At 35.7% G+C, this 19442-nt stretch overlaps 1 protein-coding gene across 4 annotated transcripts in view; it reads right to left on the reverse strand.

Moving 5' to 3' along the window:
- Positions 1-2255: 2255 nt before the first annotated feature.
- Positions 2256-19442, reverse strand: part of slc25a21 (solute carrier family 25 member 21) — a 70174-nt gene continuing 52987 nt past the window's right edge. The window contains exons 3-11 of one of the 4 annotated variants that reach the window (XM_060879959.1): positions 17145-17228; positions 10905-10971; positions 9567-9626; positions 7903-8010; positions 7637-7801; positions 5684-5865; positions 4371-4423; positions 4186-4281; positions 2294-3027 (exon numbers count right to left, since the gene is read on the reverse strand). In XM_060879959.1, the coding sequence (XP_060735942.1) occupies positions 4220-4281; positions 4371-4423; positions 5684-5865; positions 7637-7801; positions 7903-8010; positions 9567-9626; positions 10905-10971; positions 17145-17228 (781 nt within the window). In that variant the 3' untranslated portion in view covers positions 2294-3027; positions 4186-4219. Of the gene's footprint in view, positions 4282-4370; positions 4424-5683; positions 5866-7636; positions 7802-7902; positions 8011-9566; positions 9627-10904; positions 10972-17144; positions 17229-19442 lie in introns of all 4 variants that reach the window. The other 3 variants (XM_060879958.1, XM_060879960.1, XM_060879957.1) reach the window with 3 other exon arrangements.

A 19442-nucleotide genomic window follows, 5' to 3' on the forward strand; every position in this document is an offset into this window, starting at 1 on the left:
TTTATGGATTATTTTTCCAAGTGTTCCTTGCCAGATCTTTATTATTCATATTCTTATTCTTACTCTTCTTCTTATTATTATTATTATAGAATATATAATAGTATACTTTGAGAATAAATTAGGAGTATTAGACTCCATATTTGTGATACTATCAAATTATTATAAACTGAGCCAATGTGGTGTATTGTCTATTTCTGGCTTTAAAGTTCAGTTTATAAGTAAATTCAATTTCAAAGCGGTAAACATTCATATTGTTCTGATGCTGGTAAGCTGATTTTATATGACAGGACGAATGTACTGACATCACTTTTGGTTTAGGTGGCCAAGTATTTCAGTGTCATTGTTGTTCTCTCTGATTTGTTCCAGATATTGGCAGCTCCATTGAGCTAGGGCTTTAGTGTAGATTTTTAAGCAATCACAGATCATCACTATAGACATTCAAAGTTTGAATTAAGTATTTCAGTTTTTTTTACAACAACTTTAAAGGAACTAAACAATAGATCCTTTTCCATCTGTTCTCCAGAATGCCCATAGACCTGCATGAATATTTATATTGTAAACAAAAACACGAATCTGTCATAGAAGGGTCTGAGTATACCATACAATAATCACAAATCATAGATCATACTAATCTATTTTGCTTTAAAAATTACCTGAAGCACATGATTAAAAGAATGATTTTCAGGACAAAAAAAAAAACAACAAAATACTAAAATGAAACAAACAAACAAACAAAAAAAACACTCAAGTCATTTAGCTTATGATACATAATGATCAGCATTTTTTAATTTCTTGTTATTGCCTTACACATGTGCAATGGCTTTGTCTTTCTGAAATAAAATGTAGAAAGCCTATAGCCAAGTTACAACTTACCCACATGTTGCAACAGTCCCCACATGTTGCAGTGTAAACAGCTGACCCAGTGCTGCTGCTGATTTGACTTGGAAAACACTTACACCCTGGCACCGTGGTCACGGACCGTTGCTTCAGATTTGCAGTGACCGTATATGAACCACCGAAAAGCACCACACGTTCAGTGCATCATAGCCACCGCACACATTCTAGTGATGTCATTTTATTCAAAGAAGGAGCTTTGAATGCCATTTACGTGTCTGCAGGGCTCAGGGACACGGACGTTGACACTACACCTGCATGGATTTAACATACTGATTTTAGCCATGTATTCTGCACACTTTCTACATACATTGGCTTCATTTGGCTTGAATCAGTATAAGTAGAAGAGTGGGAGTCTAGCTGAGCATAGATAAAAATGAGCTGTAATTCACTAAAGTCATGTCCCTTAAAACATGCATAGAAAGCTAGAAAGAAACACATTAATAAAGCATAGAAAGCAATACCTTATGTCACATGGTTATCTTTAGCTAACTGTGTGTGCAACAGGCTTTAGACAGGAGTGTGGGCATAGAAACATTAAACAGGGATTAAAACAATAACAGAGAACATGGTGAATGCGCTGGCTTGATTTTATAATGACCCTAAGCAGATTGTTTTCCCGGGTGTATTAGAAAAACATGTTCTAAACACACACAGGTGAGTTTGCGCCTCCTAGTCTGAGCGGATCCATTTATGGAAAGCACAGCCCCACTGTCTGTGCTGATTGCATTTCACACTTAAACTATATACTGTCTAATGCAATCAAAGTAAAGTGTGGGTTCGAGTAAAGGGGATTTTTTTTAAGCGCTAAGAAATTTAGTCAAAAGAGAAATTAAAATTTTATTTCATTTATTTCAAACCAGCATAAAAATAGGGACAGAAACTCATTTAATTATTCAATAACTGATGATAACCGTGAGAAGTTGCATGTGTTGGGAATTCTTTAGAATAGAATAAAGCCTTATGATGACAGACTTGAATATACTGAAAAGCCTTGTAAGCTCATAATGTACGAGACAAGACAACAAGACAAACTGACTCTACAACATAGCGTTACCGGACATAGCAGAGCAGAGCTGCTGAGTGTCTCTGACTTTAAACTTCCCTGACTTGGAAATAATATCACATGCCCTCAAGCAGAAAATCTGAAGTCATAGCTAATGACCATAGTGACTTAGTGCATTATAGAACTAAAACAAATTACATCTACTTAGTGAGACAAAAAGATACAAACTACAGGATACTACCTATTTATGCTGCCAGATACAGAAACAAAGAACCACAGCTGTTGTGTTTTCCAGCATGACCATCTATGATGAATACACATTGCTGGTTGGGAAAGGAAATAAAATGGACAGGACTGAACAAGAGAGAAACAGGGAGACCATGGAATTATCAGTAATGCTACAAGAAATATTTACTACTTAACTGATTTATTTTGGCTTCAATGGCATCTCCAGAGGGAAAATGTAATTTCAGACAACTTACTTTAGAACATCTGTATATGGCTATATAAAGAATCAAATATACTAATGCAACTTCCTTGGAAAGATTTAAAACAGAAAAAATATACAAATAAGAGGCAATAAAAAAGGCACTTATGTTGGTGTTATAGACAATAACATATTAACATTAAAATGAAAATAATACATGTATCAAAATGGAATTTGCAGAAATAGCATAAACATTTCTAATAAAGTCCTTCTGAGTCTTGGGTGTACATGTGTCTATAGTCCTTCATGTGTATATGTCAGAGAAAGAAGTCAAGAGTCAAAAAGCTTTTATTGTCATTTCAACCATATATAGCTGTTGCAGTACACAATGAAATGAGACAATGTTTCTCCAAGACCATGGTGCCACACAAAACAAAGACAGATCTAAAGATGTAGTAAGTAGTCCTAGTCACCTAAAGTGCAAAAAAACAGTGAGTAGGTGGAGAGCAAAGATGGACAGAGCAAAAGAGTTTGTCCATTCATTTGTCAACATATGTGAATTTCACGGTTTTGTTATTTTAACTTGAGCTGAGTTATGCTGCATCAGCCTACAGGCTAGAGGAGCTGACAGACAGCTTGTTCTTAGCTGCAACAGCTGTGATGGCTGACAGGCACCCACAAAGTATCAGCAACAAGGTTTCTGAGAGGAGATGGAAAGGACGAAAGTAGAAAAAAATCCCCAAATGAATGATTACTAGTATTGGCATGATAAAGTTCCACATACGGACTCATTCTAAAAGGAAAAAAAAGACAGAGGAGCTCAATGGCATTGTTGTTGGAGCCAATCACATGCTTGACAATATATATCAGTACTGTTCTGAACATCTGTACATTTCATCACAAATTATTTAAAATCACTGTAAAAAATGATTTAGTTATGTGAACGGTCTTCTCATTAACTTTAATGGTCATGACAAGTTTTGGATATTGAACTCAAGTTTTGAAAGATAAAAGACTTTTTTCATGTAGGATAAAACTATTTTTAAATGTTTTACAGTGAAGACTTCTCCCTATTACGTCTAAATTTCATTCATTTTTGTGTGTTCACTAAGCAAACTTAGAATAATAATAGGACTCTCACATTTGATTTATTTGCAATTGATCTATGATGGAGTTTTAAACATGATTAAAAATAGTGTCCTACATTCACAAATACAAACATTTCAACTGTAATATTAAATAAATACATTGAATTCAATATGCAAATCATTGCTTCCAAGTTCATCACACATTAAGATCAATGTAAATGCTACATATCACAGAAAAGGTGAAATACTTTTTGCCTCGTCCATATTTCACAAGAAGTGCCTTGATACATAGAAACTAGTATTGACCTGGTAAATTAGTGAATACTGCATTGTCACTAACATATTAACAAAAGTCACTGCAGAGCGCAACTCAATTCTTTGGTGCTGTTCCATCAGAGAGCAAATAAGCTTCCAATAGAAAGACACAAGAGTCTTAAACTTGTTTTAAAGTAAGCCGAATCTGCTCCCATTTCCTGCTAGTGGTGAGTGTAAAAGACTGCAGTCTTTGTTTGGGTGCGAAGCACAACCGTGGTTATAGTACTAGTGTGTAACTTCCCATGACATCCGAGCATCACAGGTGAAAATACCTCAATAAGGAATTTCTCTCAAAATCAGTGAGAGCAGAACGAGGTATGATAAGTAATGAGATACAAAATGGGTCAGGGCCAATCCTAGTCAGTAATTTCTATTAAGCTTTTTATTAATTTTTTAATCTTAGAACACACTGGCATAATTTTGATAACTAATGCATGAATGTATATGTGACCTACACAGTGAAATCTGTTTGCTGCTTGCCAGCTTTTATCACCAGTTTCTTTGCAGCCAGCCGGAGACATACTCATACACTAGCAGCATGACAGCACCTCCTACACACATAACAAACCACATGGCATGAGAATCTATCAACAGAACACAAGACGTTATCGCAAAATAAATTCTGTATTATTAATATTACCTGGTCCAAGTCTCATGATCTTGGGAATTAATCCTTTGTACAGTGCAAGACATCTATAAAATAAAATCAGACACAGTCGGTTTAAAAATTTCCACAATACATGTAAATGTATGTGAACTTTAAATTAAATTAATAATTCAATATATTATAATATTAATTCTATATATAAATAAATAAAATCCATACATTATTACAAATCTAAACCCTAGTAATACGTAAAAGGATTATGCACGTGCCCCATAGTGCTTAAGCAGATACAGAACCCTAAAATCTGGCCATGTTGTGTACTTGCCCCTAATGTGTTCAAGCTGATCTTTGGCTCGGGGTCGCCACTCTCCGTGTCCCAGCCTCTGTCCCCTACCTCTGCTCGCGTTAATAAGGCTCGAGCCACTTCCTCCCTGCCCCGCTGTCTGATTAAACTGACCTGTTGAGCGCCGTGTGCCTCGTTAGGACCTGCATAACGACGTCTCCCATAGGGACCACTAATTAGCTAGGACTGTGTTGTGTTAGAGGGTTGGATAAAATAGGGTAGAAGGGGTACTCTCTCAGCACCCCAAAGCCCAAATGGCTACACTTAGTGGCTCAGTCACACACACAGAAAATCTCTCTCTCTCTCTCTCTCTCTCTCTCTCTCTCTCTCACACACACACACACACACACACACACACAACCCCACCTTAACCCAGGCCCCAAGTGATCTAATAAGAAGCAGTCTGCAAGTCTCCATGAGCAAAGTAAAGGAGCAAATCATGATCTTGGAAGCTCATAAAAGCAACAAATTCACTTGCAAGCCAGTCAGCCAGAAGATACTCTTCGTCTACTACAGCAGTGGCACTCAGAACCTCAAACACAATCAGAGCACCATATCAACATATAATCTGTATGTTATAAATATGCTAGTAAAACACAATTGATAAAAACATCACAAATGTCCTCAGCATTCATGAAACTGAAAAGCAAATATCTAGCAAAACGAAAATGTGAACGTTGGCCAGATACAGCTAGGGGATGTTAGTAGAGAAACACCCATATTCACATGACTAATATTTAGTGTATAAACAAAAGTTGCTTTTTGCTGCTTCATTGACTTGTAGTGAGTTTCACAATAAGGTCAGATGTGAGGAAGTTGAAAAATAAAATAAATTAAGACCTAATAGGTAAAAAAAAAACCTGAAAAAAAATCCTAACACATAATAATAACAGACACCTAATGAAAATGATTTCTTTTTTTAACTTATTTATTCATTTAGATATAAATGAAGATGTTTGACCAGTCTGGATGTCTCATTTTGATAGCAGATAATAGAGCTCACCCTTCTTCACGGTACACCAGAGTCATGGTCTGGAAACAGGTCCTGTACTTTATCTCCCCTGGGACTGGCTGAGGACCCTGGATACGGCTCTTAGCCACGTCAAAGGGGATGTTCACACAGGATGAGATAGTTCCTGACACCAAACCTATAGTAAACTTTCTCATAAACTCCAGACGAGGATCCTTTCAGAGAAAAATGAAAAAAGAGATACTGGGTAGAATCTAAATTTAAAGCAGAAGAGTAAGTTTATGAACCAGAGCACGAAAGATCAGTTTCATTTCAGTATGCAGTCTTGAACGTTTGTGGCAGGGAGTTCTGGAGCAATTGCAGGTTTGTTAACATATTGTTTTGGAAAGCTGAACATGATTCTAATGTTTGTGAAGAAAATTAGATTTTAGACCTGAATTTCAAAAACATAAACCAGGAATATAGAACACAAAACAGCTGCCCACTAAAGTATGTTGTGGTTGGCCTTCTATATTTCATCATTTTAGAATAAACAGACCAGCAAATGCGAATTCAGTGAAGAGTGGAAAATGTGCCACTGAGGGGCATCCCTCATGTCTGTAGAAACTAAACCGTAGGCATGGAAGAGCAGAAAATAGACAGAGAGAAATGAAGGAAGGAGAATGGGGAGGCTGGGATCATGAATATGAATGCAAAGCTGGCATTAAAGCTCAGACCATTTTATGGTAGCAGGAGGCAGATTAGAATTTCCTGAGTACAGTGTGGCTTCTCCTATTGGTTGAGGCACATCACATGATACAGGGTGAGCTTTGGCGATAGGATTTATAAACAGGGTTCATGCAGGCAGACTGGGTAGGCATATGGGGACAATTTGGGTAATTGGGCTGTGACTCGGCACCAGAGTATTACAGTACCAAAAAAAGTCCAGACCCACGCAGCTCTGACAGCTAATTGGCCAGGATATTTTTACAAATGACAGCAGCCTTGCTGGGTCCGGCCTTTCTCAAAGCAGCGGACACCCCAAGTGAAGAGCTGAATCAACAGCTAATCCAAAAGTCTGCAGCAGGGGGAGGAGCACTGTTCTGAAAAGCACAACCAGCACTGGACCCTACTATTTACACAACCAACACACCATACAGCCCTTTCAGCATTCCTCATTTCATTCATCACACAGGACCATGGTTCTTGCGGGATGCCCCCTACAACCAGATTCATTATTAAACTGTAATTGGATCAGGAGCTTTCACTGCAGCATTATTGTAAAAATAGCACTCAGTACACATAATCAGATGGCCATGCGCACTTGTGGCCAGAAACCACCGGAGGAGATGAATCACTGATTAATCTCGATCGAGCTACATGAATCTTAAGGTCTATAGAATGACTCAAGCTGAAACCTCAAAGCCCTCAAAGTTCAGCTTTCCTCAAAAGTTTTGCTCATCTGTTTGGCTCTGAGGAAGCAGTAAATATTGGGTTCAGGCCTCATCAGACAGGCAGCTTTTTGGACAATGACATTCTGAGTCCAAATCTACACAAGGAAAAAATGCTCTGCAGATCTTACACTGTACTGTAACTCACCAAAACTGAAACAATACCACTGTCTGCTTCCAATTAGTTAATTGGAGTTAATCTAATGCTCCAGAATATACATGTGGAGCATATGGCTCCATTTCAATTTAACAAAATTAACTTTTGTTTGGGAGTAAAACCCTGCCGGATGTGTAATGTGAACCCTTGAGGATGTGACAGAGAACAAACACAGAAAGGATTAGTATGGTTGATCTTAGCAGCTCTTTTTCTCTACCTCCATGTCTCTTTCCCTTTATGTACAAACCCACACAGTTTATTAGACAAATTGTACAATCTACAGAGTAGAGTACAGATTTGCAGCGTTATTACAGTTTTTGTTCTATAGGTGTCATTAAAGACAAGGACGCATCTTTTTAATGGCAGAATCCAACACCCCTCAGTTTAAATTTTTATTACCTTGCTGGCAGGAAGGTTGTCTTTAACATTGAAGTAAAAGCCAAAGTAGATCATGTTGAAGATGCCGTGGCGTCCCAGTGTGGAGGTCAGGCCCTTATTTAGCCCACGCAGACCAAAGCCATCTGAATTAATAATCATTCGAGCCTGGCTGAAGGTGGATGGCTGCTAGATAGGAAAATAGGCACGAGTATAGAAGACGCAGACTATTAAAAGTACATTATGACATTCGAAAGTCTAAATACATTACTGTTACAATTGTCTCATACCACTTTGAAGGAATGTCTGTTGGCCTGAAGGCTCACTTTCACTACTTCAAATGGATTAACCACCAGAGCTTCCGTTAAACCTGAGCCAAGCCCAGCCAGGGAGAGAGCCTGACACACACAGAGAAAGATGCAAGTAGCCAAACGACTAAAAGAGCTATAATAAAGACAACGTTTGCATCATATACAAATACACAGTATATTTTGGATGATCAGTCAATGCTTTAGGTATGAATGTCAGCCTGACACTGTAATTCATTGTGAACAACAGTGATATTAAGCTTCCTACAAATGTGTTTGTTCAGATGGAGGGCTTGACTTTAACCTACTTGCTGAAAGAAACTGCTTCCATCATTCATTCACACAGGGAAGAATGGGGACACAGACAGAAAACAAAGATGAATGAATTGCCTCAGACAAATTGACTGGAACAAAGATTAATTTGTCCAGATGCAGAAATAAAAGCCCTACTTGAATGGCTTGAATGAGTCAGAAAAGAATCATTTTCATATAATTCTTAAAGTTCTCAAATGATCTATATTTTTAAAATGAATGGATTTCATTTATTTGTTTAACTAGTCCGACTTCACACACTCTAAATTGGCACCTATATTTTATGTGCTGTAATGAACAGATCTATTTTTAACATCGTTAACTTCAACATGTATACATGCATGTTTGATGTCAGTATTATAACGTCAGCAGATATGGATATACTGTATATGTGTATTTATATTTATGTATTCATGTAAGTGTGTGTTCCTGTACTGGTGTAATGGGAAAATGTCAGGGCGGTTTATTTGTGTCATTACTCTCCCTCATTTTCTATCCCCCATCACACCATGCTAGACCATCATCTCAAACAAGCCTCTGCCATGTTTACACAGCTAGCTCTCCACGTTTTCATTTGTTATTTGTATTATTACTGCATACGTCCTCATCCATCAAGTTGAGCCTTCTCAGCTGCACCAAACAGGAAGAGGGGGCTCTGCCACACTATTCACACATGCCCATTAAAAAATTCAGTCTATTGCTAATGAACTAACCTATCCTCATTGTGTTATATATTTGACACTATACCAGATCACTGCCTAGGTAGGTACAGCATGACATGTTCAGTGAGGATTGGAGAAGGCTGGACATAGGGATGTAATGGATGGGCTAGGTAAATATTTCCCATTCTCTGGTTGTACAAACAATTTGTAGATGGGAAATGTGCAATGAGAGAGAAAGAGTGAGAGAGAGAGAGAGAGAGAGAGAGAGAGAGAGAATATGTGTGTGCGTCTGTGTATGTGTGAAAATCGACAAAGGAAACTTGTCTATTGGACTGCAGGTAATATAGCGCTGTCACAGTAATGGATCATCTATCACACACTTCACTTTGCTAACATACACGTCTTCCTTTCTGCCAACAGACTTAGGAATGCTGGAGGCAATATAGAGCTTGCAGTCATTTATTACTCTAAGCACTGGACTGAGTATATTAATTGGCAGCTGTACATTATCTGGAACTATATGTGTCTCTCACCATACCAACTTTAACACACCCAGCACAGATGAAGTATGAAAGAAAAAAAACAGTGAAAAAAAAAAAACATGTACTATGATCACTGACATGTGTGTTTATATATAGCATGTACATGAATTGTGCATATGAATTGACTTACCAGGCCCTGGGATATCGTTGTATAACTAAGCAGATTCTTGTATTGCTCAAAGGTGAAAAACTGTAGCATAAACAAGAGAAATGAGCAAATTATAAGCTTCAGGAAGTACTAACATATATACACTCTATACATATATATATATATATATATATATATATATATATATATATATATATATATATATATATATATAAAAAACACACACACAAAAACACACACAGAGAAAGAGAGAGATGCCACCACCCTGAGCAAACACAGCTCACACACAGACCCTAAAGATCATAACACGAACATGCTCTCGCGTGCCCGCACAGCATACACACTAATGACATAGACAGCTACAAGCACTGGTCATTGTTAAATTTTTAAAAATTATATTACATCAGAGAAGAACTATTGGAACAAATCAAACACAAAATTAATACAGCAAAGAAAATATAACGAATGAATACGCATCTAGATATTTTACATAATATAAATATATATTTTTTTCTAGTAAAGGTAATAGACTTGGCTTTAACCAGTAAAATCCAATAACCTCATTAGTAGAAACATTAGTTGTCCAAATAGGACCTGACAGATGCCCAAACACAACAATCTCCAGAGTTTATTGAGAACGGTGTTAAAAACAAAAATGAAAACTGTGAGCAGAAGTTATGCTTTAAGAAATGCCTTGTTGAGAGGTCAGAGGTGAATGGCCAGACTGGTTAAGCTGGCAGGTAGGCTATGAAAACTCAACTAACCACTTTTTACAATCGTGCTGAGCAGAAAAGCAACACAGAATGCATATCATGTCAAATCTTGAGGCCGATGAGCAACAATAGAAAAAGGCCACAACAACCAGTCAGCCAAGACCAGGATTGTGTGGCTATAGCAGGTCCAGACTCTTCAACAGTGTGCAGTTAAAAAACTGTCCTGTTTCATTGAACCTTTGCTACTGTAGTCACAATCTCCTTTAGAGACTGTTGTGCATGAAACTCTAAGGAGATCAGTTTCTAAAATACTTAATGAGCCCATTTGACACCAAAAATCATGGATAAATCAAACATCTATCAACATCACTGAAACTGGTGATCTGTATGTGTATAATGTATTTTTTACATGATTTGCTGTTTAGATAATTGTATGAATAAACAGGGGTACCGTTCCTATTAATGTTCCTTCTAAAGTGGTTAGTCAGTGTACATAATAACATTGAAGTTATTACATTAATATACTATACCATATTGATCTTGCAAGCTTCAGGTGAAATACTACTAACTGCTGCAAGGAACACACACATGCCTATGTTTGTGTGTTTGTTGTGTACATGTTGTGCATTTTGTCAGGCAGCTTTACCTTAACCGCTCTCTTTGGCGTCTCGGCTAGTATTGGTGGCAGGATTCCCTTGTAAAACCCATACATTCTGTGAACAGTGGACAATTTTGTAACACTCAAACATGATGAATACACACAAAGTAGGTTTTCAGTTAATTGACTTTAGGATAGAGAAAGAGGTTGATCAAGGAAATGTGCACAACTATCCAAACATTTCACAAAAAGGTGCTTAAAGATCTGTGAACACCTGCTAACCATTTTAATCCTATTACATGTTTACATAATTCACGAGTTGTCAAAATGGTAGGGACTTCCACGGAAATGGGTGCACTGCTGACCATATGCTCTTAGAATGAATGGAGGACGCCACTGTTTATGTACCATTGATCCATTTCAACTCGAACGCTGCAATGGTAAAATTACATTACATTAAAGCTCACTACACTGAACAATTACCATGAACTGTCAGTACATGAAAATTAGTCTAAAGAAAATATTTAGAATTAGATTAGATAAAATAATTCCTCCTGTTCTTAACAGTAGTAGGGTATCCAGTTTCATTGGTGTACTTCTACGGAAAACCAGCCCCATCATCACTGATACATACTGCTGATTATCTTGACAGAGCTTCAACTGTTCTTGTCTGTTTGTTTCAAAGCAATTGTTTCCTGCCTAAAAACAGGCTCGACTGGTCTTTAAGCTTCAACAAGCGAAAACTGCTTTGCACAGTAGAACTCTATAGCTCATTACTGCTATAGGTGAAATAGTTGCAGTTCCTAGTGTCTAAAAAGTTCAGTTCAGTTTCATTTACAAACATACTTAAATGAAATATCAACATACCTCATTTGAAATTTGATAATTACATTAATTATGGGTCTAATCCTAACAGTCCTTACCTGTATTCAACAGTACAATGATGTTACTATCTCAGTTACTATCTCGGTTAAGACCTGAAATAGCATAGTAAGCGTAGTATAACAAAATAAATAAATACATAAAATAAATTTATATTGAATAAATAAACACTAACTGTTAGAATAACTTTCAAAAAAAGTTTCTAAATAAACTTTAGCCTGTGTAAATGTAAATGCATTTTAACTGCAACTGCCAACTTAGTTACTGGACATGAAAATTCATAATAAGGAATTTATTTACAGTTTCACTAATTTCTACTGTTAACAGACTCTTCTCGAGCACCTTGATAGGTATTCCCTGTTTAGACAGCGCATATATACATTTCTGCAGTTGAAACCTGCCTCTGTTTTCTTAATCTTAATGTCAGGACAAGCCTGAGCACAGAAAACTCCTCTCATCTCCCTGTCTGCAAAAACACCATAATGGGCACAAAGAAATATTCGAGTTTAGTAAGATTCCTGAAAATAACTTAAGTATTGTAAAATGCCACTCACAGTTTTTTGCACACCTGGTTTCTCATGTTTTATTTAATCACCAATTACTGCCACAGACTTTAGCAAAATGAGACAGAATAGCAATTCATTAAGAAAGCTTAAATCTTAGTGGTGTTTATTAACTGTTCTCTCTCAGATCCTCTAAATGATTATTTTATTAAAGGCAGACACACTTGAAGGGTAAACCTTTTAAGCCTGTAGATAAAAGACTCATGGAGCTTATATTAAATAGAAAGCAGAAATAAGTGCTATGCTATGAGTGTCTAATTAGGCAATGGAGTAGAGTAGAGTACAAGATTGTGACTTTTCCTATTAGAATAAAGAAATTTCTAACATCAATTAAAATCATGTACTAATGAACATTTCTGAATTTATTTCTCAAAATTTTACTAGCTAGATTTTCAAATCGTATAATAGTAAAATAAAATTTAGGTTGACATGCGCTTGACTGGCAGTGTATATCACAAGATTGTATATGCACATTTACAAGTAATAACATTTTCATTTTAATACATGTTAGTACAGTATATGTAGTATAAATATGTTATCTGTGTTCAAACAAACAAAGCCTACATTCTGTGTAAAAGAAATTGGGACAAAGACATCCTAATTTAGCCAGAGCTAATTGCGAAATTTCCAGGAGAAGCCAAAATAGCCTTATAGCATGTTCATCGTAAATACATCAGAAGTTAATGACCAAGGTTTTTCAAGTCATGAAGGTTGTGGTAAAAATGTAAAAATGAAAGAGAAATCTAGACAGTGGGAGAGGAATTTTGAGTAGCAGATCATTCACATGTTGATACTGAACACACTTTTGTGGACAGAGAAGACAGGGTAGCGTGACTTCTGAGTGTGAAAACCACCACACAACTGTATTGTGAAAACACAACCATGCAGTGGTCAACAGAGATGTTTTCGGCTGATTGCTTCTGGGTGTAAATATTGTTGTTCTTACAAACACTGATGGGTTGATTACCTGAAACTCTACCACAACCCATATCAAAAGCCTGCTACTTCCTCCAACAAATAAATCACTCATTCAATGGGCTGTTTAAGCTAGTTTTGGGGCAATATGGCAACAGAACGCCTGCTGCACTGACAAAAGTGAACTTTCGTGAGTCTGAAAGTGTAGAGTCAAAAAGGAAGCCCCTTCTCCGAAGCATGCAAACTCGCTTCCCGGGAGTGGTTAGTCTAAGAAATCATCAGGTGGTCAGATAAAGCTCAGATTTGTAACACACACACTCAAGACCCCATTTGACTGAGCCTGGTTTGAATGCTGATTTGACTCTAAATGTAAAGCACACGCAAGGTCTCCACTAGGCCTTCGTAAACAAATCAATTCCCATTTAGGATCTGTGTGGGTCCAGCTGCCTGTGTTTGTATAGGTGTGATTTGTCTTTGATTTCCATAAACCCATTTTGTCCCATTCAACACAGAGCCACATAACTCATCATAACAAAAAGGGAGGAAGGAAACAACGCATTAACCAAATTGGATAATGAGACATATGTTTGATTCCAGTCTAGCTTTGGATACTGTCTTCAAATAACTACTAGACATTTCTCTTTATCTCTGTATCTCTTACTCAGACAAAATCCTATGCATGCTGCAGGCTAGGTGCCCTGTACCTGACTAACAGCCTGCATAGTTCATCTGCAAATATTACTATTTACTAAAGGAAGCTATAACCTTGTCCCTAGCCAAGAATAACACAGAATCATCTATCATAAAGAGCAAGCAGAGACACAGAACATCTAATGTTATACCTGCCAAATCCAGCAAAATAGAAGCAAACAGAATTCATTGTGGCAAGTAAGAGCTTGTACTTTTATCATCTCCTGTACAGGTTTTTTAAAACTAGTTGTTTCAGACTAGCTCATTAATGATTGTGTTAATGATAAGGAAACAATAACTTTTATAAATCAACTGCGGTACATGGCAGTAAAAAATATTGCTTTCGTTGTGTTTAAAAACCATTTGATCTTAAAGTACAGGTTTCTTGCCAAATCTTTTAATAAGAATTTTTAAATACCATTAATTGCATTGGCTTTTTGGAACTTGTCAGTGTCAGTGATAGTATTGTTAAACTTTTAAAATGAATCAAGTGCTATGAAATCTTTCTGATCATACACTAGTCATACAATGGTTGACTTCAGTGCTTATTCAAGGCTAACAACGTGACCGTCTTCAAAGCAGCTGCTTTGCTAGAAGCTGACATGTAAAGAGCTGACAGAAAAGAGAATATAAATTCTATTCATTTATAATTCATTCAATGAATATGAATATTTCAGTTATGTATACTGTTCAGTAACAAATAAACCAGTTGTTTGTTTGAAAATTGAAAAGTGTGTGGATATATAATTTATGCTTTTGTATATGCCCATTGGTAAAAACTGGAAGAACAAGAATTTTAAAAGGATTACTGTGCATTTTGAACATTAGACAATGTTAAACTCTAACAAAAACTTTTAAAGTCATTTTGTTATTCAGTATAATAGTGTCTCCTTATGATTCTAAAATTCAAATTCAAATTATTTCAAAGAATAATTGTGCAAAAAAAAAAAAAAAATAAACTTTCTGTTTAGCTGTGAACAGATCATGATGAGGCCTCCTCCTACACATATACTCACTTTGCCTTCAGCCAGACAAATCACAAACTGTGGCCAGATTAATAGATTACAACAGTGCCTTGGGCACTGGCAGTTAGTTTGACATCTTAACACATTTAGGAACAATTGTACTGTCAATCACCACTCACAACATATAATGTAAAATAATTGTGCACACTTTACCAACCTTAAGTACAATTTATGTTTCTATATTAGCACTGTTCCTATTTGACATGTTGCACATGCCAAAACATGGAATCATGTTGTCTTTAAAGCTGAGATCTTATGCTAATATGGCTTACTTGTGTTTAATTAATTGCCATGTTGAAACAGAGAGATGTAATATTTCCAGTGAAATTGAACCTAAGCAAAGACAGAGCAAATGGGAGAAAGTTATTAATGGTAATAACGCCACAAAAGAGTCTCCCGACCATTTTTTTAAAAAATCATAGCTACATTATTTTGGCCTGTGGATATGGGAATACTTTCTCCTTGGCTGTAATTCCACAACACAAATATACAATGGGGTGATAATTGGGCTTGAGAAAAGAAGAGCTGGTGTCTGCAGGGGAAGCACATGCTGACTCCACTGAGAGTGAGAATGTCATGCAGTATTTGTGAGCTGGTGAAGTATCTCGCAGCAGTCTCTCCCCATGAGCTGCTGCTGATTCACTGTCACTTGTGGCCATACACACACCTTACAACAGATTAGTTGTATAAAGCTGTCAACGCTTTAAAACGCTACAAAACGCACCATAGACAAAATGGGAACCACTATTTTTCAAATCTCCACTTTATAAAATGTGGCAAGCTGCAGTTTGTTAAGCACTGCTAGTTACTACAACCGGATAGACTACTGTCAGTGTCATAACTGCCATATTCTGACAGTGTCAGTTTCTGTTTCACTTAACGGAAAGACTTACTTACAACACTGCAATCTCTAGCCAGCCTTTTATACAATTGTAACATGAATATGGGAAAGACTAATTATAATGCCATAAATAATATTAATGATAATATTAGTAATAACAGAAGTGACGACAGAAGACAAAATTATTTGTTGTAGTGGTGTAGAGGAAGTAAACATACTGTTAATTTACTGAAATCAATTTAAAAACTGACTGCCTTAAAACATTTGGGTTTAAATATTGAGTTTTGAATAAGGGTTAGGTGCTTACTCAACTTATTCTTTGTTATACTTAAATAAATTCACTAAGTTAAGTTTAAGTCAATTCTAAAATGCTATTTTGGTTATAATGCCAACAACTTAATAAGTAACTTCTTTATGTTTTTTTCTTTGCCAACCTGCCTACTGGAAAGGGGAGAGCATGTGAAACTACACCCTACACCAGTATCTAACATAAGCTGTTAAGCAGCAACGATACCTAATGAACCAATAAAATAAGATGTTTCTTATATTTATTTTATTCAATGTATATAGATAACTGTTGTTATCATTCAGTCATGAAAGTGATCAGATGCAAACTGTATGAAACTGGACCTTTACAAATTTTTATATATAATTTATATTATTCACTATTTGTTCACTGATGGAATTGAAGTTAACCGATCAAAGTTCTCCTCAAAACCAAAAATGAATGAGGTGCTCAGGAGAACTTTGAAAGAAGATTTTTTCTAGCTTTAAATATTAGCTCTAATATTACTTGAGTAATTAAAACCTCACATGAGTCACACGAGTTGTGCTTACTTCAAATTTTACACATAAGTGAAATTACTCAATCAGAGAATCAGAATTCTTTAAACAATGATCAGTTACTGAGCTCACATAACTTATTAAGGTTTAATATAACATATTAAGTTGTGAGGAGTGGTTACACTTTCTTTAGTAATTTCCACTGTGAGAGAGATGAGGAAGACATGAGGAAAATTCTGATATTTACCTAAACACATCATAAAGTATATTGTCCATAAAATCATCTGGCACATAGTAATCATCGGGCACCAAAAGAAAAATCAAAACTATTACTTCACATTCTAGCCATGAACATACAGATACATAAAATTCTCAAGCAATCAGGTGTGTATATTCAGTATGTTTTATTATTTTATTTCCTTATTAAAGCACTCAAACATACACATGCAGGAGAAAGCAAACATGGAACATTTCTAAGTACACACCAATAATATGGTGTTGGACCATAGGTATGTACCAAGGTAAAGAAACATACACATACAGTAATGCACAATGTACATATGGTCACAGCTGAAAGCTGAATGCTTACCCCTCTTTGTGAAATATGGTTCTGAAACAGTCCCCCAGGCCTTTATAGCTGTTTGGGTCACCAATTCCTCGCTGAATTTGGAACCTGAGGGAACATGGGGACAGTTCATTACTAATACTCATTTTTCTTTAAAAATCACCATGTTTATTACATTAGTAAATTATTCATTATTTTCCAGAAATCATGCATGCTGTTAGAAAGATGTTTCTCAATATATGCAGGCTAATGTATGTAACCAAAAAAAAAATAAAAAAAATTAATTGCTCTGTAATTTTAACATCACGATAATAATATATTTAAGGTATGGCAAATAGATGCATACGATATACATGAAGACATTTTTGGATAGAAAATATACAATGTTTTATAACATTTAGAATCTCTGGATTAATGGAACATCATTTTGACTTCTTTTATATTAAAGAGTTAATCCTTTTGGGAATCAATATCCATTTATACATCTATCCATCCACTGTTTTGTTTGTTTTAGTAAGTTTTGTGATTACTCAAGAGAATTTTTACAAATGAAGATAAAAATATGTACATCTGATTAGATGTTCACTTTAAGTACCAGCTACCAGTTCTTAAACAGAAATTGATTTGTATTTGGCTTTTTGTTTTGTTTCTGTTGCTTTCAGGTAAAAAAAAAAAATGTCCCAAAAGTCTCCATACATAGGCGAAATAAAAACTTTTTAGCAAAATGTATCTTTAGTTAAAAAACATCCTCAACATGATTGCAATTTCTTTCTTGAGTCCCAGTTTGGTGACAGTGTCATGTTATGTGATAAGAGATACTTGAAATGTTTCCTGTTTCCTGTCCATCACAACATTGCAACAGCCATGACAATGATTTTGATGAATGCATTCTTCTTTTGTCAAAGGAATTCTTAAAGGCTATCTGTTAAATGTAGGAACGACATTCTTAAATGTATGAAAAATGTTGGAAGACATTTTGCAAAAAGTGTTTATGTATATATTATTATACAGGGTGCCCTTGTACATAGGAGAAATATTCTATGCACAGGCAGTTTGTAGAATTGCTTATCAAATAAATATCTTTTTTGTGACATATAAAATTAGTTACAAGACAAGTATTCAGTGCAGACAAGTTCTTGTAAGTTTTATCTTGATCCACTGACACCTGAAAGAAAACTAATTTTAGGAACAGGATTACAATATTTTGTCGACTTATTAACAAAAAATAAAGAAACACAGACTAATTTGTGTACAAATCTTAAACAGTCTCTGATCTGTAATTGGTTACAGAGCCTGTTCTAGAAACACAAGCCCAGTGGAGAAATCAAATATTTACTTAACCTATATTTTCCAATTAGCACCGTTTTCCCCATAGCGGGCATTCAGGCTGCTGCTGTTAATTACTAGTACCTTTTAGTTACAACCTTGCAATGACATGAATATTTATAGTATAATAGGTAAGGGACCATTTGTAGCTACAAACATGTTAGTAACTTGCTAATAAACATATTCAAACTAACTCTGTGTAAATGTTAAACTTAGGGTGCTCCTGAAAAGTGTTTTTACTGCATTATCCTATTTCATTGTACAGATAATGATAAAAGGAGACCTGCTGGGTGGATTTTACACATCCTGTTGGTACTTTTGTGTGTGTGTGTGTGTGTGTGTGTGTGTGTGTAAATATAGTATATATAAAATCACAAACACACTGTTTTAAGAAATGATTATGTTTTATTGAAACTATTCGGATCTAATCTAATTAGAAAAAGTGGTCAATAAATGTCCACACCGTAAACAATTTTTTACTACACAAGACTAATGTTTACAGTTAAATGTTTAAAGAGAGATACTGTTTGTAAGAGGATAACAGCCATCATTTAGAATAACTTTGTATTGATTTGTTCTGTCTTTTTAAAGGTATGCCTATAAACAAGATACCCAACATAGCATAAAAGAACTTTTCGTTTTTCGGCTGTCATTTGTGTCTTTTGCTACTACCAATACTCAAGATCTAAAAAACATCCAGTGAATGTATTTTTTTAATTAACAGCTTTAATTTACTTACATTTTACCAGAGCAACTCTCACTAATATGCTACTGCCATTTTAGTGCCACTGCTGTTCTGAGAAAGAAGCATTTTTGGGTCATAAAGCAACAGTGAGTAAAATGAAAAGCATTTGAGGGCAAAATAAAAATAGCCAAATTCAAACCTTATTATGTGAGAGGAAAAAAAAAAGATGAGAGAAGCAGTTTAGAAGATGGGGGTGGTATGGAGAAGAGTGAAGATTCCCCTCATATGGTTTTGACTGCCAAGTCAAGAGG

The sequence above is a fragment of the Tachysurus vachellii genome, chromosome 10 (assembly GCF_030014155.1).
Source record: "Tachysurus vachellii isolate PV-2020 chromosome 10, HZAU_Pvac_v1, whole genome shotgun sequence".
NCBI classification, from domain to species: domain Eukaryota; kingdom Metazoa; phylum Chordata; class Actinopteri; order Siluriformes; family Bagridae; genus Tachysurus; species Tachysurus vachellii.